The 25066-nt window shown below is 45.5% G+C and overlaps 1 protein-coding gene across 1 annotated transcript in view; it reads left to right on the top strand.

Annotated features, from left to right (window-relative positions):
* LOC128300786 (discoidin domain-containing receptor tyrosine kinase B) overlaps positions 1-25066 on the top strand; it is a 124753-nt gene that overhangs the window by 79641 nt on the left and 20046 nt on the right. The window contains exons 7-12 of the mRNA XM_053036978.1: positions 3939-4146; positions 11003-11143; positions 13005-13222; positions 14184-14322; positions 20140-20521; positions 22963-23208. Of these exons, the coding sequence (XP_052892938.1) occupies positions 3939-4146; positions 11003-11143; positions 13005-13222; positions 14184-14322; positions 20140-20521; positions 22963-23208 (1334 nt within the window). The remainder of the gene's footprint in view (positions 1-3938; positions 4147-11002; positions 11144-13004; positions 13223-14183; positions 14323-20139; positions 20522-22962; positions 23209-25066) is intronic.

The following is a 25066-nucleotide window of genomic DNA, read 5'->3' as shown; positions in this document are numbered from 1 at the left end:
TTATCGTCAGTTGCTACACACCAACTCGTTAGATGCTGTGTCGGTGGTGGTGGTCCCTCGTTTGCCATCGTTTCGATGCTCATTACTGCTGAAGCCAGGAGCATAAAGAAGTCAGCCTAATGAAGGGTAAATCTTCTTAACTGAAACTTGCTGCTTGTTGTGAGGGTTTTTTTTTGTTTGGTTGCTTCTTGTATATTTGTTTGGGGTTTTCCCCATCCCCTTCGTAGCCACTCGCTTTTCAAATTCTTGGCTATCAGTACCGAAACAGAGAATAGTATTTGGTGAGTCCTTGCGAGATGCCATTTTTACCAACCCCCTTGTTTACCCCGGCGCTGTGTTTTAACCTTTTTGCCGTGGGTACTTGCCGTGGTACCACCGTGGCGCCAACATGCTAAGTATCAATAATTGGACTCGGCTCGTAAATTTTTGCCCACTTTTGCTTCACTTTTTGCCATTTTCGGGTTTGTTTTTTTCGAGCGCTTTGTTGTTTTCATTATATCGAGCAGCGTCGTGCATGCCAGCAAAAACCGAGCGCTCCAGTTTCCTAGTGGCCCGTTAAAAGTTTTTCCAACAACTCAGCCCATTGGTGCCCATTGCTCGCTCACTTCTCAATTCATGACTTTTGGCGCTAGATTGCCGCCGGAAAAACAAGACTCCGGGGCAAGAACCCGACTGCAACCTGGCAGTCGCGGTATAGGAGCAAAAAAAACACACTTTTCAAGAGCTTCGTTTCGGCGTGTGCTCTACAAAAGTCTGGCCAAAGTTTCCACACACCCGTGCAGCAAGAAGGGACGCCTTGCCTGCCAGGTCGAAAATTCATGATAAAACTTATTTTCTCGTTAATTGTTCGAGACGTTAAAATAAATTTTCTGCAAAATATAATTAAAGAAACTGGCACAGAGACCTCCCCACCCACCCAGGGAGGAAAAGTCAGTCCATCGACCGTGGTTTAAAAAGACACCGCGGCACGAAAGAGCATTATTTCTAATGCCGATGCGCTTTTTGCCCCTCACCGGCCGGCAGGCTTCGGCTTCAGATTGTAACAGGCAACCAAAGCGCAGGGTCTTTCTTGCTGGAGTTAAAACAAAATAATAAAGAATCCAGCGCGCACAAAAAATAATCCTTTCAAACGGGTCACACATAAAAGGTGGAAAAGCTTTAAAGTCCACCACCGGGGGTGTTTTCCACCATTCGAAACGAAGAGGATTATGCTTTGAAATGCAATGAAATTTTTCAGGACAGCATCCCAAAAATAAACGTTCCCGCTGAATGTAGCGGGAGCGAAGAAAAACGATCCCGAAATAGGGGTTTTTTAATAGAATACGAATGGATTTGCCATCCTGGCTCGTGCTCAATGGGGCAGTGAAAAGCGAAAGTCAATTTAATTAGGTGAAGACAAAACGCCCCGCCATCGAACACCGGTCAGTTGGGATCGAAACCCCCCGAAAGTCGTCCGACCGAATGATGTGGTAAATGGGGTTTTGGGTTCATCATGGAACTGTTTGATTCGGTTTGTTTTGTTTGGCGTTGTGGTTTAATGGGTTTTGTCTGTCCTGTATTTTTTCGATTTGGTTTTGTGATTTTTTCTTTTTGTGCGCAATAAAAATTTAGTGCCAACTTCCAACTGATGATTATGCACCTTGTAATTATCAAACATTTTGGGGTAAATGTTGTTCATTGAATGATAAAAATTGTAAATACGTAACGTTTATAAACACTTTAATTGTCAACTTTCAAAATGGAAAGCTTTTAAATTAAATAGTTTTAGAATTTTATTTAGAGAATTAGAGTTGAGCATGATGAGTAGTCTATGGCAAAGAGTCGTTGAGTATGAAGTCTTTGTGAGAAATCTCACTTAATGTTTGTTATCCGCCCACGGTATCTTTCGCAAAATGTTTGTGTACTTGAAACCCAAAAAAAAACGTGTCCCACGATCTCCGTGTTCTGTTTGCTACTGTTTATTCCGTTGTGTTCCTTTTCTTATTTCTAAAATTCATTATTGATCTATTCAGGATTATCTAGGGCAATTAATCTATCAAGTGCGTGAAACCTTTCATGCAAAAATAATTCCAACAGTCTTTTTATACTGTCTATTCCAGAACCTCAAGAGGTCTGCTATTTCGGGCAGTCTTTGACTATATTTATCCGTTACAAACAGGAGTCTGATTTGGAAGATTCTATTTTATGAAGACTGACTTCCCTGCAAATTACACGATCGAGCCTTCATAGTAACCACTTCCGGAATGATCAACTCTTTAAACATTCCCAATCCCAAACATTCCCAATTCTGATCAGTAAGATCTTGGTTAACTTTCGACCGATCCTTAGCTATTTAACAATGTTTATAACGGGCTTGGATAGATTGAGCTTTCAAGGGATTCATAAGATATCAATTGTAATTCCCTGAAGACTGCTCAAAACGGGCTTTCGAATAAGAGAGCCATTTTGATTTTTATTGTGTTAAAATTGTTTTAACTTTTCAAGCTTGTTTTTTACAGTTTTTTTAGATTAAATATTTTTTGAATTGAATTTGAATTTGAAATTTTTCGTTGAATTTGTAATCCAGTGCTTAAAGTATAAATGTTAAATTAGCCACATATTACAGCTAAGCACTTGGGATAAATAACCCTATATCGGACTAATGCTAACAAAACGATTGACAAGTTGGACTGTCCACCATATTTATCTTCAACTAGTTGCAAACAGTCATCAAATACCATTCTGCTTTCAATCAATCGTACTCCATTCGCCCGAGCTGGTAATCTACTGTCGCTGGTTTTTTTTATTTTTTTGCTCGGCTCCGCTTTTAATACCACCACCGTTCCATTCCATCTAATGAAGTGACAATGTAAATAAAAAGCGCACTCAAACAGATTCTTTCGATTGCGTCTCGCAAGCTAATAAAATGAAAATGTTCATGTCCATGCATCATTGACAGGGTCCGGCTACGAGAGCCAACCATTCGCAAGCGCAGTAAGACGACATTTCCATCTTTCCGCTCGGGGTTTTGTGCCAATCCAAATGCCACCATTTCCGAGTAATGGCTGTTAAATGGGTATCTACCACCCTCCGAAGCGGGCCAAGAAGAACAGTTCTGGATGCGCTAATTTTCGAAGCGGGATTTTCCAACCCCCCACGCGCGCCATCCCACTGATGTCAATTTTCCGGTCTCCATCTGCCTCATCGCCGGCATCAGTGTGTCTTATCAGTGCCCGATTCGATTGGCAGCGTTGATGGCGCCCCTAAACGAAAAACGAGGGGCATTTTTATCGTGCTGCACTTGCTGTTTGTATGGTCGGTTGGCGACGCTTATTGTGCTAATAAACGTCGCACGGAGCAGCGAAGCGATCGGAATTAAAAGGATCGTCGGGGATTTTTTTTTCTTCTGTTGCTGCTGTCGTTCCTTTCCACTTCTCTTGCGCGTGTTTTATTCCTTCGACGGCCATTTGATTGCACACCCTCCGGCTTGGGACCGCTTGTGGCGCTTGTGGAACGCTTTACCATTAAGGAAAATGACACGCTGCTGGCTCCAGCTTCATAAGCTGCTTATTGCCATCGATACGTCATCCGTCCGCCGAAGAAGCATTGCTGTATCCGCTTTTTTTGTTGCCTGTTTTTAATAATTTTTCACTCGAGATTGTGAGCGTGAGCAGCTTAACAGCACGGATGCAGGACGAACAAGTGCTCACTAATTAGTTTTTGAGCGAGAAATCCCGCGTTGCAGCACAGTGGATCTGTTGCTGCTGCGCTGTGTAACCGGTACCATCTGATGGGCTGTCGTGTCTCTCTTCTACCGGAAGAAGTCGATAAATCCACCATTAAAAGGGCACAAGAGTGTGAAATTGTTTTCCATCTTTGCAACAGGGTTAGATCATGCATTTTTTTAATGTTTTGGTTGCTTATTATTAACAAATTCTCTTGCTGTCTCATTTCCACAGGTGTTTGTCCATGCGAAAGTGTTCTTCAGCATCGGTGGCCAGCACTTTACCGGGGAGCCGGTGCAATTTTCCTACATGCCCGACACGGTGATGGAAAATGCGCGTGACGTCACGATCAAGCTGCACCATCGGGTCGGCCGGTACGTGCAGATACATCTCTACTTCGCACTGCGCTGGATCATGCTGAGCGAAATCTCCTTCACCTCAGGTAAGTTCGTGGAAGTTTTGTTTCCTCGCCTCGCTCATCGTACCGTTTGGTTGTGGTTCATTGAAAGATACTGAACAACCGCCGTCATAAAAGCTGTGGTTTATTATCGCTACGGATTGCATTTGCAACTCTGCAACTTAAGGGGTACTGATTTTATTGTTTCTATGCAGACAATTGAAGCTATGCGGTGGAACAATGTATTTTCGTTCTGTTGAATCAATCGAACCGCATTCGTAGGTCACTTCCTTATTAACTTTATTAACGCGGGTGTGTTAGCTTAGGCGCTAGGAAAAATGGCATCCAGCGTTAGATCGCTCGGGATGCAATTTGCGGTACTGCTGATCGACGGAGCATGAATGTTTGCCCAACCGTACGATGTTTCGTTTGCCGGTTCGTTTTGTGGTCCTTGGTAAGCGCTCAAGCGTTTTGGTGTTTTTATTTTATTCTGTACCTCTTGTTGACACCGATTCAGCCGAAGTGTATTGTGGGTGACCAATTTCACGGCGGAATAAAGTCACCGATCTAGAAATATTAATTTTGCAAAGTTTAATATCATACTTTCATTTTGCGTGTTAGTTCACTCATAGGAAAACATTAATTAGGTGCTGAAATGTGGGAAAAGAGGATCTAAGATGATTAAGATATACAATTCATAGTTTCACTAACATTTACTTTAGGATTGTTAATATTGTACATGATAAAGGGATCGAACTATACACCATAAAAATGCTTCTCACTTGATGTTGTAGTCTCATTAGTCTAAAAATGTATGTTTCAATTTTAAAATATGCTATAATTGTACATAAATTAAATTAACTCCAGGAGCCAATTAAGCCAAGTTCGGCAGAACCTAGAGAAGTTAAAAGAATTCGAAAAATATTGAATTACTTTATAGATTTAAATTTTACTCACAAGCAGAGTAATTTAAAGTCTTTTATTACATCGACCGAGTATGATTCTTCAAAAAAAAAAATCATGTGATATTCACAATCTAATTACATTAAATGACGCAATATTATTTGAGCGTTCGGTACTAAACAAACTAAATTAAATTGATGGCCGCACCGGTACCGCCTTATACAAATACACTAATCCCTTCCCGTTTTCAATTGGTTTCAAAAAATCGCAAACCCGTCTTGAGATCCAGCAAACACGCCGGCAGAAATGGGTTTTCCCACATCGTTAGCGATGTGCCGGTTTACTTTGGCACACAAACATCGCGCTACTGTTCCACAAACGCGCACCGTGGTCCCGCTGTAGGTGCATTGGTGCGGTCCCATTTCAACAACAACAAAAAGGCAGCAAAGGAAAGGAAAGGAAAGGAAAAAAAACAACCCCCAGAACAGAATCTCTCTCACTCACAACGCAACTATGAATGATGGGCTGTTGGTTAACAAGATTTTAATGAACGGAAGTTATGTTTCTTCCGCGGTCTGGTTGGTTGGGGTTGCACGATCCTTTCACCGGACTGTGTGGCGATAAATTTAGTCTTCCCATTTGGCGCAACGAGTGAGTGGAATGGTGCTGCCGTACCGAAAGGGATGCGTTTTATTTCAGCAACAATGCATCAGCGGGCGGTACTCTGTACAGACCCTGGCTACCCCAAAGCGGTCCTTTTACCAAATGATTGCGCACCCAGAACAGGGCATTGCAAGGAGCCTCTGTGCCCTACTCTTCCCCCTCTGGTTTTGGGACCAAGTGGAACTTGCCAACGCTCTCGTTCGCTTCATCATTCGTCGTAATAAATCGGGTGAAATTATTCAAAAGATCTCGTAAATAACCTCGCCGCGCTAGTATTTATTTGTTTGATCCCTCAGCTGTTTGTCATACTCGATGCTCAACTTCTGGTGCCGACCAATGCGGCACACATTAGCACGCCAAACCGCACCCGGATTGTCAGTGGCCCAAGTACTGGTCTGACGCCGGTGATGATTCGTTCGTTTGACGGGTTTGTTTGCCACCATTTACACCGTGGTGTTTCTCTTCAACATGGACCCACCACCTCCTCCCTTCATGAGTTCCATAAGTTGGGGAATGCATTTCGCGAATCGGTTGTGGTCATTGCGCCATTTGTACATCCAGCGTCCAGCAAGAACGGCCAAAGCGGGGAGCTGGAACTCGCGGCATGGGGGAAAATTGTTTAAGTAACTGATCTATAACAAAGCGTATATTTATGATGGTCAATCTGAGTGTGGATCCGTGCCATTTGTGAGAAGACGCTGTTTGTGCTGGGCAAACTCAAACCCCAGGACGACCCTTGCTGCCACCGTCTGCTGCGAAAACGTTTCTTTCGATCGCGCTTTGTGCCACCATCTAGTTACCGGCGATGAAGCGAACCATCTTGCTGCCAAACGAGAAGGAAACAATTCCCCCCAAACGTGGCCCAACCGTTGGTGACCCATTAGGTTCGCGACTGGTAGCGCGCTTTGCTGGCCGGTGGTTTGCTGTAAATTGTGTTCCTGCTCGAGGTGGTGTGGGAAGGTTGGTGGCCGTGTTAATGTTTTGAAACTCCACGGCCAAGCTGCGTCGACCGGAGCAACAGCATCAAGCAAAGGTTGGCAAGATTCATGCCGATACTTTACACACTTTCGAGTGAACCGTTTATCACCGACGGAGGATAAGTTATTACAAGTTGCTTCTCGAATCACCCCCACCAGCAGCAGCTGGTTCCGTGCGCTTTTGCAGCAGGAGGCGAGAAAAGTGGAAACTATTTTTCTTTTGCACATTGCACACGAAAATATGTTCCCAGCAAACTTCGTACGAAAGTGGTACCGCTGCGATTCCTACCTTTGCCTTGCCCCCCTTGTGAGAATTAAGCAACGTGCAAAACCGTACCGGAAAGAAACCCCCGTATGGATTCTCGAATTAATTAGATAATAACGTATCGCGATGAAAAATGCACATTAAACGATCAGTTATTTACGCTCGATCGTTTATAACCGCCGGCTGGTGGGTTTCAAACGGCGCGAAGGTGCGAGAAAACCGAACGAAGATCGTCGTTATTGATCGTACCATTAGCAACGGATTAAAAGGTGTGTTTGTGGATGCGTACGCTCGATACCAACCAAATATCATAAATTCAAGGTTTTTTTTTTTCATTTGTACACGATTGTGAGAAGCAACCAGTATGGGCTGGAAAATCGTCCTCTGTGTCGGTGGTGCCCTCAATAGCAATAAGTCTTCGTATTAGTTGCAATAATTCTTTTTAGCACAAATCTCTGTGGGTTTTTTTTCTCTTCGTTCCGGTACCCAACGATGTTATCCACGAGTAAAACGTGAATTTCGCAATAACATTCGTTATTATTTATTCACGTTCCTTGCTTATACTTGAATATTGAACTGATCTTAACGATCACCGATTGGTCAGTTCATCTGAAGTGAATACGTGATTACCAAACCGAGATTAAACCAATTATTCGTATGATAGGCTTGATCAACCGTGTTGATCGTTGCGTCTAAAGGAAGATCACGCTTCTTTTTTGGGTGATGCAACCTTTGAAGACTTCGATCTTACCCGTTTTATCTTTTTTCTAGAATTTAATAATCTTTTAAGGACATAGATACGTCTAGCTTGGGAAAGAACTGTCCTGTTCTGTTGTTATGTCCCTAAACTGACTATTGTTTTGATTTGTTAAGTGTCGTTCAGTCCGAAGACTGTCCGCAGGCTGTCCGAAGTCTTCTTCAGAAAGGTTTAGAGGTCGGCCATTTCTGGCTTTCTTTGATTTAATTTCCCCGTAGTAGGATAGTCAGTCCTGCATACGGGTTATTGGTCCGGATGGGATTTTAGACCGGTCTTGTGATGTGAAAACCGGCGACTCTACTAATACACCTCCAAACCGACCCCTATACATGGACTATATTAGAAATTAAACTAAAAGTAAAAAATACATATGATGTTCATTCGTACTCACATTTATTAATGTGAAGTTTAAGAATATGAAGAACTTTTTATATTATTAAAAAGCATAATATGATGCTGCTCATGCTAAGTTATTGATCTGCAGAAAGCTGTAAGCAATGGAAAGAAATACTAACATAAATAGTATTTTTTGCATTATAATAATATAATAATTATTTTATTATTATGAGTATAATATAATATATAATAATTATAAGTATAGAAATAAATACAAGAAGGATGATAAATATAGTTAGTTTTCAAAGATTTCGTAATTGAATTATCATAAATTCAATTAACAAAACTAAATCGATAATGTAAATAACACTGACTAAATCAATTTGTTCTGCATTAGAGAACGATCATTTTACATCTTCTATCTGAATAAACACTCAGCGAAGATCGCATTTCACAGGACCATCCCAACAGTGTTTTTTTGATAATTAAACACAGCATTACACATATCGTTATTGACAGAGGCCTTTAATGCCTTTGCATTTCGGTAATGTTCCTCCAGCATACCACCAGCGGAACGTAATCGCCGGCCCACAATTTACCAGCGCAAATGGTCCAATCCCACAGTCCATGCTTCCTTTTCTAAACGGGCGCAAAGAAAATGCACACCCATTAACCCGCTGGCCGTGTGTTGGCACAACAAAACAACCCCCTTAACCAGCCGGAACTTTACTTCACCCCACCACTGCCAATCGGTCCACCATCATAAATTGCTGTCAACGGCAGAAGAAGAACGGCACAGCGCACTGTTTATGGAATGCTAAATTTAGCGCTAAATCCCTATTTGGGACTCACCTAATTTCCTGACCCAACCCCCATCCTTACATGCCACGAAAGCAAAGCAAAAGGGTGAGAACTAAGTTCTTCAAAGCGAAAAGAATTCATCTGCGGCATGGCATTGCGGGGTTGACTGTGTGTAATTGGTTCGCCAAAACCCAAATACGTGATGCACTTTTACTTTCGCGCATCGTGTAAGCGGAGCATGTGTCTTCGCGCTAAAATGTCACCGCTTGCTTCTTAAACCGGTACGCCGGAGCTGCAGGGCTGCAGGGGCCGGGCAGCAGTACAGAAAAAGCAGCAAGTCATTAAATTTAATAAATCAAACAACCCGATCTCGCACTCCTAACGAGGTGGGCGCAAAGAAATGCACGACGGTTAAAGACGTACGGTCCCCCCCACCCGGGCAGTCCGGAGAGTTCCTAGTCGGAACCGTTCCGTCGAGGGGCAGTTAATCATTCTCTACATCCTCTTTACATCAATCCACCAACACACCGGCGTTTCCCGGCCACCGGCACCACACGCTCAAGCTGGGGTAATTTATCAAAATCTGAAACCCTAAACCATCGTGCCGCGTCCCGCGTCCCCAGGCCACTTTGCGGGATAGTCAATGGCTGCCACGCACATGCATTTACGGATTTGAAGCTAATTTATGTTTATTTTCCCGTGGCTTTGATATCAAATTATGTTATTAATTCCACTCGGCGTCCGTTCGGTGGTGGTTGGGGCGTTAGTGCTTCCGATGCAACTGTATTTTTGATTAATTTCCCCCGGTGCTTCCACGTGTGAAGGATTGCGTACGAGTGCCGTGCACTTTCTTGACCACGGTCTCCTGTCGTTGCAGGAGATAATAAATTCAATCCTGCTTAAAACGCTTCACAAACCGCCCATCCGCCTATCGGTACGGATAGGAACCAATGAACCCGATCGTGGAGCTACTCCCATTGCCGTACAGAGTGGCAGACACAGAGATTCCTTGCACAATGCATCATGTGCATGTGAATGATTGAGCCCACCACTCTTCATTATTAGCTTCGTTTACAAAATTCTTCAAAGAGAGCCGGCCCTGTTTCTTCATCGTTTTGCAGCAGAACTTTGCTTCACTTTGCGCACATTTCTGCTAATTTGCCTTCGACCGTGGGGGGGTGTTTTTATGACGCACCGCAGCAGCGCCCGTTACTTTGTGCGGGTTCACTGACGAGTGCGACACGTCGCAAGGGCAATTAATATCTTCTCTCTTGGGTGCGCGCGAACGATGCCGTGTGAATGGGTTTCCATCCTTCTTTCTTGCGCATGGTTGTGTCTACCCTGTCACGTTATGCGTCACACTCATTACGCACCAGAAAGTTGGCTGCCGTGTGGAGTTTAAAACGATGACAAAAAAAGGAGACACTTCACTTCCACTCAGGGATGATCTCGAATGATCTGAGAATGTCAGGCATTCCAGGGGCGGCATGCTGCGCAAGAATGATAGGGCGAATAAAGCATAATGTACAAGGTCCCAAGGTCTCTATAATAATTAATAATCTTCAGAACCTACATTCATTAGCTTTTCTCTCTTTTACTGCAGTAAAAGATCATTTTGTGTACAAAATAGACCGAAAAGATGTTAAATATTAATTGCTAAAATTAACAAACTTTTAGTGTAACTATCAAAGAAAGTTTAAGATCAGATTTTTTGGACAAAATTAAACTAAGAAAATAATTTTGAACATGTCAAAGAAAGTGATTAATTAAGAAGTAAAGAAGAAAACTCTTCAAAATTATTAAGGAAAGAAAAAAAGAAAAAGAAGCATTTTGTCAAAGAGAGCCAGGAGATATAAAAAAACAGAAAGACCAAGAAGGAGGCAATCAAGTAGTTAAAATAATCAAGTAGTCTAATAATGAGCTTATATTTCACGATTTAAACATATGCAAATAGGATTCTTTCAATTAACTTATTGTTGTTTCTTTTTTATTCCTTAACGATAAATTGTTTAATCATATCTTCAATAAATGATAACTTTCGCAAATAATGTTAGCTGCCATAATAACACACACACCCATCCTAGCACGTCCTGTGCAATGTGTGTGGAACGTGTTAGAACCATTTCCGCCCCGCACAAACAAGCATTCTGTACAACCCACGTCTAACACTTTTTGCTCTCCTGTTTTTCCCCCCCTCAGCACCAGTGACGGGTAACTTTTCCGACGAAGAAGTCAATGGAAACTCCATCTCGCAGGAAAACTCCATCGAGTATCCACTGCAGCGCGATGAGTCCGGTATCAACATCGTCAACAAAGGCGAACGGAACCATGTAACGCAAAGTAAGTACCGCAAGCTGTTCGTACGCTACACTGACACCTGCAAACTGCAGCACCTGGAAGCAGCAAAAACAGAAAAGCTTGCACACCCACCCACGTTTATGCCAGGCTGGGGGACACCACCACCAACAGCCACCGGGGCAGATTCTCAGGGTAATTTCCGTTTCGAGCAGCTCGGTTACCGCTTCCAGGTACCGTAAGTGAGCGCCACAAATTGCACGGTTCGGGTCAATTCCCCAGCCAACCGTGTCAGTGTACCGTGGCGTCAACCTGCCCCGTGTTGCGTGTTCCCAGTCCAATCAATATCGAATCAAATATTCATCTTAGAAATTACTTAATATTTAGCATAAAATAATTGCAAATTAACTACAATCAATCCAGCGGACCGTGTACAGTGCGTGTGTGTGTGTGTGTAGGTTAGGTCGAGTAATAAGACCATTAGGCGCGCCAGAACGGAAGCAAGACTTTGGACGTTGGATAAGACTTGCCGTCTACGCTGCTGACCGGTCCGTGTGTTGTTAATTCTCTCCCGGGCAGTTCCACATTTTCAGTGCGATCAAATATCTTCCACCAATTTGCATTGCTAATGCGGCTCATCAATTATTCAAATTATCACATACTTTGCTCCGGCGTGAACTAGTTGTTTGTTGAGCGTACGGCTTGCACTTGATGCCCCGACAGTCCCGGACCACCGTCCCGGCGCATTCCGATTTTGATCTCCGGCGTCCGGCGTGCTCGGTGCTATCTATCCATTTGCTTGCCGGAGACAGTAAGCAGCAAGTCGTCGGCGTGCACCGCCAGTCCGATCAATTCCCTTTGATGACAGGACTGTGGGGCATCATCATCATTATCAACATCGCTATCATGTGCAGTCGAGATTCGTACGAGAGTGTGTCCTGCAGCGGCATAATGTCCAGCTCGTGCTGCTCTGCAATTCATTGCCGCGATGATGAAAAGATGAATGATGATAAACGGCCGGCCGCTTCCTGTGCTGCCTTTGCTCCCGGGAGTTTGTGCACCGTTTGGCCAGCTGGGTCAGTCAAGAGTGAAGAATGAATTTATCTACCCACCAGCTTCCTGGCGGCACCCTTCAACGCACTATCGGGAGTCAACGTAAACCATCAGCCATCAAACGAATGAGAATCTCTGGTTTCGCACGAGATATGTGGAGCACGATATCCGGAGATAATTATAGTACACGAAGCAGGCCCTCGGGCGCCATAAAAGAACAACCTTTAGCTTCACTTGACACTGATCGGTTTTTGGTGACAGAATTCTGGATCCCCCTTTTTTTCGGTACTTGATTTATTCACCACGTGATATCTTCACCTAATGAGCATAATTACCGCACGTTTGGCAAAGAATTACAAAATAGCTGTCTCCAAGACATTCCACGCACTTCCAACTTTCAACGAGCAGCTAAGAAGCATCGTAAATACATCCACTTAAGATGTAATCCTGATGTGACAACAAGGCGCCAGTTAAAAACCGGCCTATCATCGGTGGCCGGGTCTTGTAATGCTTGCCACTTACTATCGAGAATGAATCAAGATCGCTTAGTGGCGATTATGCGGTATTTGCAATTTAAATTAATTTCAACCATAAAACAGCTCCCCCTGATACCTTTGCAAAGCAGCTGCAAGTGCTTCGCATCCCTGTCGAACGGTACTGTCAGCATGTCAGCAACCCGACGACGACGACGACGGCGACGGGTATGCGCTAAAGATGCTAATTAACGATGCGAAAAAGGATGAGATAGTACGCCGGTAACGAATTGATTCGTCCATTAGCTACTGACAGTTCCGTCGCGGTCATTTTTCTTACAATTACTTACGATTCCGTTTGCTTCCGTTTCTCCACGCAGTCATCTCGCCGAAACCGATCGACCAGGAACCGGAGCCCCACTTCATCGGTGTCGTGATAGCGATCCTGACCACCATCATACTGCTGCTGATCGTCATCATCATGTTCATCGTGGCCAAGAACAAGCGCACACGGACGGCGGCGGTGCTCGATGCGCTCCAGCATAATTTGCATACCGACAGTTTGGGCATCGATAAGCGTCTGAACAGCAATTTCAAGGTAATTATTGAGCTTTTTTTTCACCCTCCCATTTTTGCTTACCTGTGCGTGATCGTGAAACGTGAAGAAGGGGGCGAAGGGTTGTGAACGTTACGCTAAGTGTCCGCTAATGATGATGAGAAGGAGACATATTTATTCTGGTGAGGAAGAAAAAAAAAACGAAATGCAACAAGAGTCTTTTGAATAAAATTGTCTTCTTACAAGTGGTTCCATCAGTGGACAAATTAAAACGGAATTGATTTACTTGTTACGGATGGATTATATTTTGTACATCAAAGCATGCACTGACTTGGCTGCGTGTTTTGTACGTACGCAGCCTACCTTTAACATTAATAAATTGTAATTGAATTCGTTGAGTCCCGGAGCTACTGCACAACGTGCCCGGGGCCAATCAATCAATCTACCACTCATTAGCCACTAAACATTACGGACGACTTTTCAATACATGCTAAACTGATTACCGTTTGCTCGATTTCAACAAACTGCCCTCAATCACCGGTTGTTCGGCTGAGCTGTGCCGGGATAAATTAATCGTATCTACATGACTCCCATTCCCATTCCCGTATCTACATCTCCCATTAACTAGGGCAACTTTTCCAATAACACCTAAAAGTTGCGTACGGAGCATGCGAATTCTTGGTAAAGTGTCTCTCCCTCTCGCACTCCATTACTGATTGGGATGCATTTTCTCGTCGGTACTCCCTTGCGGACACTTCGAACTATTTGCATGCATTTGCTTCGAGTGTGCAGCGGAACCCGGCGTACGTCCCGGTTTTGGGTGTGAGCTAAATCATCATCCCCAGTACGGCACCGTGGTACGGCCGGTGGAGGTGTTCCGGCAGGATGTATCTATTCCCGGGACAGTTTAAAACTTATCCATGTTGCATTCCACACACACCTCGCACGTAACACTCTTCTTGAGCCCGATCTAACACCCAGACCTCCCCTTTTCTCTCCACAGGTATCGATAGACGATAATGAATCGATTGATAAGAGCAGCCTCTATCACGAACCGTTCAATGTAAATATGTACACCAGTGCCGCCAGCGGATGCTCGATGAGCGACATGCAGCGCCATCACATCACCCCGGACTACACAGGTAAGCATCCTTCGGTCGCATGCAAAACGGTTCGGGATCCGGGAACGGGAATTAGTCCCTGCGGTTAGTACGCTCACTGCATCGCCCACTGCACCTGCTGCTGCTGCTGTCCATAATTACACTTGATGCAGCAAAACACTTTCGCACAAGGTTGGCGTGAATGCAGCAAATACTCTTCTACCTTCGAATGCTTCGGACGGTTTCGCCGGTACACTCGGTGGAGGGGGTTTAGTGGGACTTAAATTAAATTAAGCTACAATGTGGAGCACGTTCGCTTCCGCACGATGGGCTTAATTGTGAACCGGCTATCCGATAGTGGTGGGATGATTGGGATTCGGAAGATTGGAAGATCGGATCCCTTGAAGGATTCGATCGGATCGGATCCCAAATGACGGTTTCGAAAAGGATTCAATCCGATTGGGATTCTAGAAGGATTTGATCTGATTGGGACCCTAAAAGGACTCGATTCGATTGGGATTCTATAGGGATTGGATTCGAATTAGCGTTGGGAAGATTGGGATTCGGAAGATTGGATGATCGGGGGATCTTCAAGGATTCGATCAGATCGGATCCCAAATGGCGGATTCTCAAAGAATTCGATCCGAGTGGGATTCTAAAAGGATTCGATCCGATTTGAAGCTTAAAAGGGTTCGATCCAAATGTGATCCTAAAAGGATTTATCTATTTATTTATTTTATATTTATTATATTTATTTTTATATTTATTCTATTATCACATCACTACTCTCCATACAGACCCACACACGCATTCGCACCCAGTTTGATCGGAAAACATTTAGGTACGTGAATAATTACGCCATCTTCAACACGCACCAGGTCAAGAGTGTGCGCGTGTGTGAGTTTTGATTGCTGAAATAGTAATGTCACTAAGATGCTGTCCGCTGGACGGAAGACGCCTGTGTAACCCTTGCATTAGTCAGCAGCCCGGAAATGCAACAGGAGCGATAAATGCTTTACACGCCGGTGATAATCCGGCTCTCGGATGCTCATAAATACTTTGCTGGTGAGGATAAAATTAATGAAAAAAGCGGCTCCTACCGTGCGATGTGCAGGAGACGGCGTTTTTCCGGACCGTTTTCTCCGGCGTCCGGATGCAAGTCGCCGGTCCGTCGTCGCTGTCAAAGAAGACGTGCAGAACTAATTTATTCATTGCCAAGTCGACGATCGTCGCTGCTTTGCTATCGGCAACCATCAGCACCATCATCCCTTATCGTATCGATCCGGCGTTACACCGGGCGGGAGTCGAAAGCTCCTGCAGGTTCGGAAGGTTCCATCTCCAAAGGCCATTACCTACAAGTAGCATAAAAAGATAAATGTTTCACCGTTCAACATAAAACGCAGACAGGCGCGAGGATGAGCGAGAGGATGGCCGTGTAACACACGCCGAATTTATGAACCTTTCGAAGCGGATCAAAAGTCATCCAACCCACCCGTCAGCATCCCGACTGCGGCGTCGATTGGGATGACACACACACCACACACCGAAACGCAAGTCGATAAATTGTTTTCACCCCTTATACATATTTATGATGGAATGGCTGTCGCACACCTTTTTTTTTGTTTTGGGTGTTACTTTTTTCCATCCCACCCATCCCCAAAAACAACTTCCTGGTGGCGCTTGTTACGAAAAAGGACATCCACATCGAACCAGCAGTCAAAGTCTTTATCGCACTGTTCGGAAGACTCGCCTGCAGATGTCTAAACCCGTGTTCGCCTGCAGCATTAAGCAGAAGAATGGAAAATTGATTCGTCAATAAAAAAAACCCTGGGTGCGGACGAATCTTGGGGGATGAAGGAAAAGAACTCGGCAGCCGAACGGACTTGCTAAAGGTAACCTAAAGTTGGGGGGGGTACTCGCTCGATGGCGCTTGAGGCATCAACATTTTTCCTGCTTGGAGGATGATGGGCTGTGCCATGTGCGGTGCGGAAAACCTTCCACAGTCTCACTCATTCCATTGGGTGTAAATGGCTGTTGGTGGGAGGTGGGAGGGAGGAAGGAATTGGGGTGACTTCCACCCACCCATAATCGACCAATGATGCGGTGTACAAGTGTGGAACACACTTCTACGGGAAAAACTGCATCATAAAGATGTTGTTATCCGGAGCGATAAAAAAAGAAAACCGAAATCGACACTTCAAGGGCCTGTGTGTGTGTGTGTGTGTCTGTGGCCCTTTTACGGGCCTTTACGGCTGAAATCATTTAGAACCACTTAGCACGTGTGGGCCACCACCGGTGTTTCAGTGTGCGTGTGTGTATATATGTGTCAATTGAGGGAACATTTATTTCCGATGTTTCTGCGGGTGAATACGACCACCCGATAAAGGTGTCGCTAGGTCAAGCTGCGTACAACCAGTGGACGAGAGTTGGTGGCCCATCGTGAAATGAAATGGGTGGGTCGTCTCTTCGCTCTGTACGATGCAATATCGTTCACGATTACTTCCTTTCCGTGAGACTTGCGTGACGTGTGTTTTTTTGTTTTTATTTCTGTAGGCAAAATGTTGCAAATTGACCATAAATGGTCGTATCTTTACTGTGCGATGTGTACATAAAATTTGTTTTATTTCTTTTACGAGCGCGCGCTTTCGGTTAGGCGGTTCGGTTGGGCAACCAACGTGATGCTGAGTGTTTAAAAGTGTGGTTAATAAGCTTCAATTAAATCAGAACGCTTTCTTTAAACTCGTCGATGTGAGCATCACAAGATCATTGCACTTAAAGTGTTTTTGCTAGAGAACTTGCGCCGTCATAATATTTCTGATTTTTGACTACGCAAGTTTTATAAAGTTCTTCCTAATTGGCACAACAACCTCAAAAAGTCTAGAGGTCTGTGTCATTTCTGGCTTTCTTTAACTTGATTTACCTGTAGCTGGATAGCCAGTCCTACGTAGGGAGGATTTACCCGTACTTGTCCACTACAAATTGACTGGAATTGACATTTAAGGTGTTACTATAAGTAAAGGCACTTCTTAATTATAATCCGGTATTTTGATCATACGGCCCTTGGCCGTCATAATGAAAATAAATAAAAAAAATCATTAAAAACAAGTCGGACTAAACTAAAGTAGTTTGATAAGTACAGCTTTTTAATGAAGAGTATTCATGCGAATGAATGTGTCAAAAATATCGTTAGCCTAAAAATTAATGCCTTCTTCGTGTAGATCAAGTAGGCTGTAGGATCATGTAGGCTTCAAGCATTCAAGGATTCGACCAAAAACTCAAAGCGTTTCGAACAAAAAAGGATTCCATAATGCTTATTTGTTCTATGTTGTTCTCTGTTATATTGTTTTGCAAAAATGTTGTTTGCCTTAAAATCCACAGAGCAAATATTGGAGGGATATAATCGTAATCCTATTTCCTATAATTACTCCTTGTCCAACTCCTTGGCGAACTCTCTATTGTAGTCTAGTCCAGTATAAATGTGTTGTCTGGAGTCCCTCAAGCATCGAGAGTTGTACCAGAATTGAGAACCTTCAAAAATATTTCACCAGAGTCCTTCATAGACGTATGTTTGGGTCTTCTCCCTTACCGTCTTATAATACTCGCTGGATTGGATTGGATTCGGTGGTCTGCTTCTGGGGTCTACAGATGCTCCAGATCTGCTCTGCTCTGTTTGTCTATATGTTCCTTCCCGTTCTCTCCATCCACGGGATCCCATTGCCGTGGAAACGCAACATTCTCTTAATTGTCATAACGATCTGTTTCCGATGGTTCAACCGATTTTACGATCATTTTGACTTCAATACTTCCCTAGCCTTCTTTTTTCTTTTTTTCTCTCTTCATGTTTCTTAGTGTTATTTTTGTTATCTGTTTTAGTGTCTATCCTCTGCTGCTTTGAGCTTTCGATAATTATTTTCTTTTTTCTTCTTATTGAATTATGATTAATAATAATAATAATATAAAATAAATAGATGAAAATAATGTAGCACCCACCATAATATAGAAGCATAGTTTAACTTTAGTTTTATGATATCAAGTACTTCTTGTGGGGAATAAAAAGGGAGTCGGATGATTCTCGCACAGCTTCTTTTACTATCTGGCCCTTTTTGGAATGCTGTGAATGAACACTACACCTGCAGAGGTCTTCTCTGCACGTTGGCATGCCAAATGCTTGCCAACTGATGCGCACAGATGCATCCGTTTGAAGTGCATAACCGGCGTAAACACTTTTCCCCGCGCGAGAAGCATATCCCAGCGGTTGCTCTGTTTGCGTGTATTCCGTTTTCCAATCGATTGCCCTTTCTCCTTGAGCTTGATCGGTGGTCGTACGCGGTTACGATTTCCGCTTTCCGGGCCAAACCGCGAAGATTGTTTGTTCTTCCCCCAGGAGCACCCCGTTTAGCCCGGGGAAGAAAGTTCCTACCCCCCGGACAAGGGGATGTAAATCCCAAACACAAAACCGCTGGAACGCTCGCAGTGGTATTGCTGATTTTGCATTAACCCATCATGACATCGCCTCGCGCCCTGTCGTGTCGTTTGCGTCAAGTGTACGGTGAAGGACGCAAGCGTTTATGTTGCCTCGCCCACCCCACATACTGGCGCCATTTCCACAAACTATAAGCGTCGCGAAAGTTGAAGGACTTTGGGTTGTCCCTTCCGTGTGGTTCGATGCTTCGAGCGAAATTGGAAATGACAACATGCACATAAAATTTTATTGCAATTGCAGCAATAATGGTACAAACTGTTGGGCAATCGGTACGCTGCTGGGCACTCGCTTTAGCCACCGGGACTATCGGTGCTGGTAGGTGCTAGTGTTGCCATCTAGTGGTGTAGAAATAAAAAAAGCGAAAACCCACTAACCGATCGCTTCCTTTTTATGCAATTCCGCCCACAGTTGGTTCGAAGAGAGAGAAGAGAAAAAATATACTGATAGTTTCCCATCGTATGTACCGTTTTTCTTCTGTCTTGAGGAAAATTGAATTCCAAAACCAAGTAATTCTGCAACCCCCTGGACTGGCCCACCATAGAAACTGGAACACGGAAAAGCGTTTTCCTTCGGTAGGAAACGATTTTTCCAACACTAATCCAGCCCAACAGAGAGAGCGAGGGGTGGGACGATAGTGTGAACCACAAATGGCCACAAAATGGCTACTGTTGCCCCAGTTGCCTCGGAACAGGGGGAAAAAGAATGATATTTATAGAAATTTATGATAATACCATTTAATATTTTAATGTTTCTATTTGCCACGTCCGCCATTTTGGCCCCCGGGCACAGGAATTAGTGATGGTGGTGGTGGTGTAATTTGCTCGGCAAGAAAGCGGTCCGCAATCGGGAAGAGGAGTTTGTTTTTTTGTTTGTTCCGTTGCATTAGATTTACCAACCAGAAGTGTCTACCTTTGTGCATAATGGTCAGCAGCACCAGTAACATCATGTGCTACTCGGCACAAAGGGGAAAAGTTTATGCTGACCGTCGTCTCGATCCTCGATCGGTTGCTGCAGCTGTACGTCCTTCGGTTCGTAATTATTATCCACACTGATAGTGAGCCGTGCTTGCGAGGTAAAGCACTGTGGATGCAGGTGAGGAATTGGTTGAGGGTGTGTCTCGGATGTCTCTTGTTTCGTGTGGTGTACAACGTGAAAGTTGCTACTGCCTATTACGAGGGATGTAAACTTGTGTCTAATAAACCTGGGCGGTGGGACACCCGGGACTTTCGGGGGGAAACGGGTGAGGTTCAGATTAATGTTTATCCTTACACCAGCCGGTACCGAGTGGCAAGGCAGGATGCACTTTCCATTCGAAACATATTTTGCACAACTCACTTACCTCCGGTGTTCTCTCTCTCTCTCTCCTCCCCTCTCAGATGTTCCCGATATCGTGTGCCAGGAGTACGCCGTGCCGCACATGCAGGACCTCATACCGAAGATTCCCGGCGGTTATGTGAGCGTGCGGTTGACGCCACCAACGTTGAACAACATCTTCCCGAAGCCACCGCCAGTGCCACCGCCGCCGGAGAAGTACTACGCTGCCACGGCCATCTGCAAATCGTCCACTACGCCAACGACACCATCGAACCAGCAGCAGCAGCAGAACCAGCAGCTGAACGCCTACAGCGATCTGGATCTTGGCGTGTCCGACGACGATCTGCAGCTGAGCGAGTACCCGCGCGACAAGCTGGTGATAGTGGAGAAGCTCGGCTGCGGTGCGTTCGGTGAGCTGCACCTGTGCGAGACGAAAGGCTACAGGTGAGAACAGTCGGGCCGTGCATGTGCACACGCGCTGCATCATGCATTATTCAAAAACCTCGGTGCGCTCCGGAGAGGTCTAACTTTTCGGCGCGACTAGAACAACGTACGAACGGAACCCGGTTCTGTAGTGAAGCGAAACGATTAATTGAAAAGTTTTCCCGCTTGCCACTGACTATATGGGGGTGTGTGTGTGTTCCGAGTAGATGAGACAAAGGATTGCCCTCCTCATATAAGGTCGGGTTCGGTGTTCACGTTGTGTTGCAAATTATTACTCGATTATCCTGCTCCACTTCCGGAGTACATATGTAATTTAAAACTCCACGCTCTATGCTCCACCGTCTCTGCGTAGAGGCGCTGAGGAGGTGGGGAGTGACATTAACTAAACCGAGCCAAGCTTTTCACAAAACTTTGACAGGGCTCATCGTACAACGTCACCGCGGACGGGGTAGAAACGGGTGGGTTTGGATGAAATAAGCTCAATCTCTCCCGTGCCAATCCACCGACGGCTACGAACACAACCCGTCCCGAAACGGTAATGCAAACATTGGGTTCGGGTTGCGTTTCGTCGTTATAACAAGTAAATTAAATAAATATTTAAAACCGTTCAACTAAAGCAGTACTCCAGGACGAGGATATCCAGGTGGGGGAAGAACCTGGGGGAGTGGAACGCGTGCGCCAAAGTGAAACTTTCTCCCAAGCGGAAGTTTTTGGTCCGTTTTCTGTCTCCACCGGGCGGGTTTTTTTTTTCTCTCTCTCCTGATACTCCCTTTTTGACAACCAACACCAACCACTATCCGGTCCGGAACCCGGTGAAGGAGTTGAAGTTGGTCGTTTGCATTTTGCAAGCACCGACAAACGATATGCTGGAACTGCACCCAGCACTCGGTCCTATAAATGCTCTTGTCATACACCGTACCCCTGTCCAGTGTAGGCACTTTGTGTGGGTGTGTTGCATTCGTTGCATCGAAGTGTACCCCGAGTACGATCCAAATCGGACGTACTTCAGCCGGCACACCCGACTAGGCAACTTGGTGCAGTTGCCCGCGAACGAACAACCCCGGGAGTATCCTGATGAATAAAAGAGGCACCAAACTTTGCAACGACGACGACGACGAGGATGACGACGTCGTTCGATGGTACTGGGACAGCAAGCTACAAGAACATCGAAATGACTGCCGGACTGCGGATTGCTAGATGTATGTCCTGCCTGGAAGGATTTGGCACCGTTTCACTTGCCAGCTAGCCACCAGCTAGCACTGCTCCCGGGTTAAAACCGGACATGAACACAACTCGAGCTTACAGAAGCGTACTTACGAATGAACGGAAAACCCACAACGTTTGCCAGCTGCCCTTCATCCCAACCCCCACCCTAGTTTTTTGGCCCTGGGGGGAAAAGGTTCGTGCATTTTAAATATCAACTCGACTTGTTTACAACGGTTACGGGCGGAGGTTCTCGTACCGCAGACGAAACTTCGTGGGTGGTGTCGTCCAAACAGCAGACCCTAGGAGATGGGTGGGTGTCCAGTGTGCAGCTGTGGTCCACACGTTGGTGGTACATGATGAGCCAGCTGCTTTTCTCCTACAGTGTGTGTCATTTAAATTTCTTTGCCCGTTGTGTGATGATTACGTGTCTTTTTTTTTTCGGTATTAAAATATTTAAATTTAGATTATGGAAGGATAAGCCCGCCGCACAACAAACTTTCACATTTTATTCCTTGCTGGGTGGAACCCGTGATTCGGAAGTTCAACATTAATGGGTTGCAATATTGTGAGCCTTGCCTCCGTGTTTAACGATGCAAACAACCCTGGAACCAACTGTCCAATGACTAAAATTTGCGGATGACGACAAGCTATCCGGAGCTTATGGATTTCAATTTCTCATCCTTTGGCCGGTCCGTATTGTTGTTCGTGTGCCCTCGTGCCCACACTGAGGGGTGGCACAGGAACTCGTCCAACAATTATGAGCTCTGTTTTACCCAAAAAAGCGGTACCGACCCCGGCCCATACAAGAGCTGGGAAGTTTTGATAACCCACCCGGTACCGGTCCAATCGGGGCTCGGTATCGTTTCGTTTCGCCGGAAGTAAGCTTAAGAATTCAAATCGAGTCCGTTTCCGAGTGTTTCTTTTTTTGTCAGGAGCACGGAACCGGACGGGATAGAGTGAAGTTTTCGTGAACCACTTTTAGCGGGGTTCGATTCCGTTTGCATATTGAAACGATGGTACGCTGTACGTGGCGTTTCACTTGGAACTCTCTCCGAGGTCGCCTGGGGATAAACACTTTTTCATTCAGGACATTGGTCGAGTATTTACGGAAGTTTTGGACAGTTTACCAAACTACAGTAACGTTTAGGGCGGTGGTTTACAGATGATGCTCAAGCGTAGAATTTTACAGACGACATCGGTTAACGCATTGCGCAACTGTCTGCTTCTCGTTTCAGCTCCAACCTTGTTGCCGTGTCGACGCTGCGGCCAGGTGCATCGGATCACATGAAGAAGGAGTTCCGCTCGAAGGCGAAGCAGCTAAGCCGACTGAATGATGCGAACATTGTGAAGCTGCTCGGAGCCTGCCTGAAGGACGAACCGATCTGCATCGTGCTCGACTACAAGTTCAGCACCGACCTGAACCAGTTCCTGCAGGAGCACACGGCGGAAACAGGTTCGCTGGTCCAGCACAATTCCTTGAGGTGAGTTGTTGGTTCGCTTGCGTGTGCATATGGATCTGCTCGTAAATCGATCTCAGCTGAACTCCATCTCTCACAAGTTGTAAGGCGCACGTTGCGTTATCGTCATATTTAATTTCACTTGAATACGTTCACCATTCAACCCGATTAGATAGGATAAGGACAATGCAGCTTCCTTTCAGTGTCCATCTTTGCCGGACGGTACCACCACAAAGCGGTATTATGTTGTCCGGAATGTTTCACCGTTAAACCACCGATTCCGCCGACGGCTTACTGTAACGGCACCGGCACCAGCACTCGGAGGCGCTCGGTTACTTAATCAAACGATAGCTTTTCGGTGCACGGTTGAGGGTTATTATCGCTGATCCGCTCAGTCCGTCATCAGTTGGGACAAAACCCCCCTGAACGGTTGATAGACGTGTCCACGTCGACGGCCCGATCTGCCTGACGCTTGTGGTTGGACAGGAAGCCTCCGGCAAACCACACACACACACACACACACACACACACACACACAGAAAGCTCCCGTCCCGGAATTGTTTGGCGGTAGAAGCGGCCGCACTGCAGGAACTGCTGGTGGAGGAGTGCACCAGCACGAAGTGTCTAGGCCCGTCCGTCCTGTCCCGTCTGTCACATCTTATCGCTGTGATGACACTCTCAGACGATCCCTATTCTCCGACGATGGCTGCGTGACTTATTTCGTTATTCGGTGCAGTTCCTCTACAATCCCTCCCATATTTCGGAGCCGTTTTGCATTCAGCCAGAGGTCGAAACAAAACCCGTCACCATCATCATCATCCTAACCATCATCATCATTGGTTGCATTGTGCATTATCTTTGTAAGATTAATAATTGATAGCTACACCGCATGGCTGTGCGAAGCAGACGAACCAGCCGGACCTGTCCGGTGCAGTATTTCCGTGTTGATCCGCATCCTAGCTGCATCCGAGTGGGACCCGGGTTGGGGGGATACGTCAGCAGATAAGGAAGTAACAGCGACAAAACCACATTCTTCCGACGATGGTGGAGAGAATTGGTGATTGCAAAACCCAGAACATACAGAAGGAAGAAGAGATGGTATTATAATACTGCCGGACAACCCGGACAAAGGGTCGACGCGGGCTTATGCCACGTGCGGGTATAGTTGCTACCATTGCAAGCGCTCCATTGCGGTGACTCGCTAGCAAACCCCATTTCAAGGTCCAACACACGATTCATACGTGTAGTGTTTATTTGTCCGTGACCGGTTCACGGCTTCGCTTTAACGCCATTGCACACACGGATCGGAAGGATTTCTTTAGGCCACGAGGTTACGTCACACAACCCGGCGCGATATCACCAACGGATGTGCCCGATGCTGTGCTGCACATTCGACTGTGCATTTCGATAAACTCGCTCGGATGAAACCGGGCCACCCCCCGGGCACGGGGAAATTAAGTTTATAAATTTAAGGATTTTTGTACAACCCTCCCCGGGGTTCGTTGTTTTTTTTTTTTTTGCCGAGCGCAAAAGCGCAAACCACCTCGGCTTAATGGCCACCTGCGAGGTGAACCAAGTTGCGGTGCTGAGGAATCGATGGGGAGGGAGGGGTCGATTTCATCCACAAAACCGAGAGCGTCGCTGTGCACGGGACTGCAAACTGCTTTAAGTAATTTACAGTTGCCACTTCGTCGGGGGTGGTATTTTTTTGGTCCTCCGGTCACACTCCCACAAGGGGAAGTGCAGCAACGATGTTATGACAATGGATAGTTCCCTAGTGCGGAACTATCGGTCGGTGTTAGCGGTGTGCAAAAGACTGTGACTCCTTTTTCAACGCCAGGGCTTTGCGCGTTTCGAGCGTGCGATAAAGTAAAGGCTTGTG

This window comes from Anopheles moucheti, chromosome 3 (genome assembly GCF_943734755.1).
Source record: "Anopheles moucheti chromosome 3, idAnoMoucSN_F20_07, whole genome shotgun sequence".
Classification (NCBI taxonomy): domain Eukaryota; kingdom Metazoa; phylum Arthropoda; class Insecta; order Diptera; family Culicidae; genus Anopheles; species Anopheles moucheti.
This window is presented reverse-complemented; position numbering and strand designations above follow the sequence as displayed.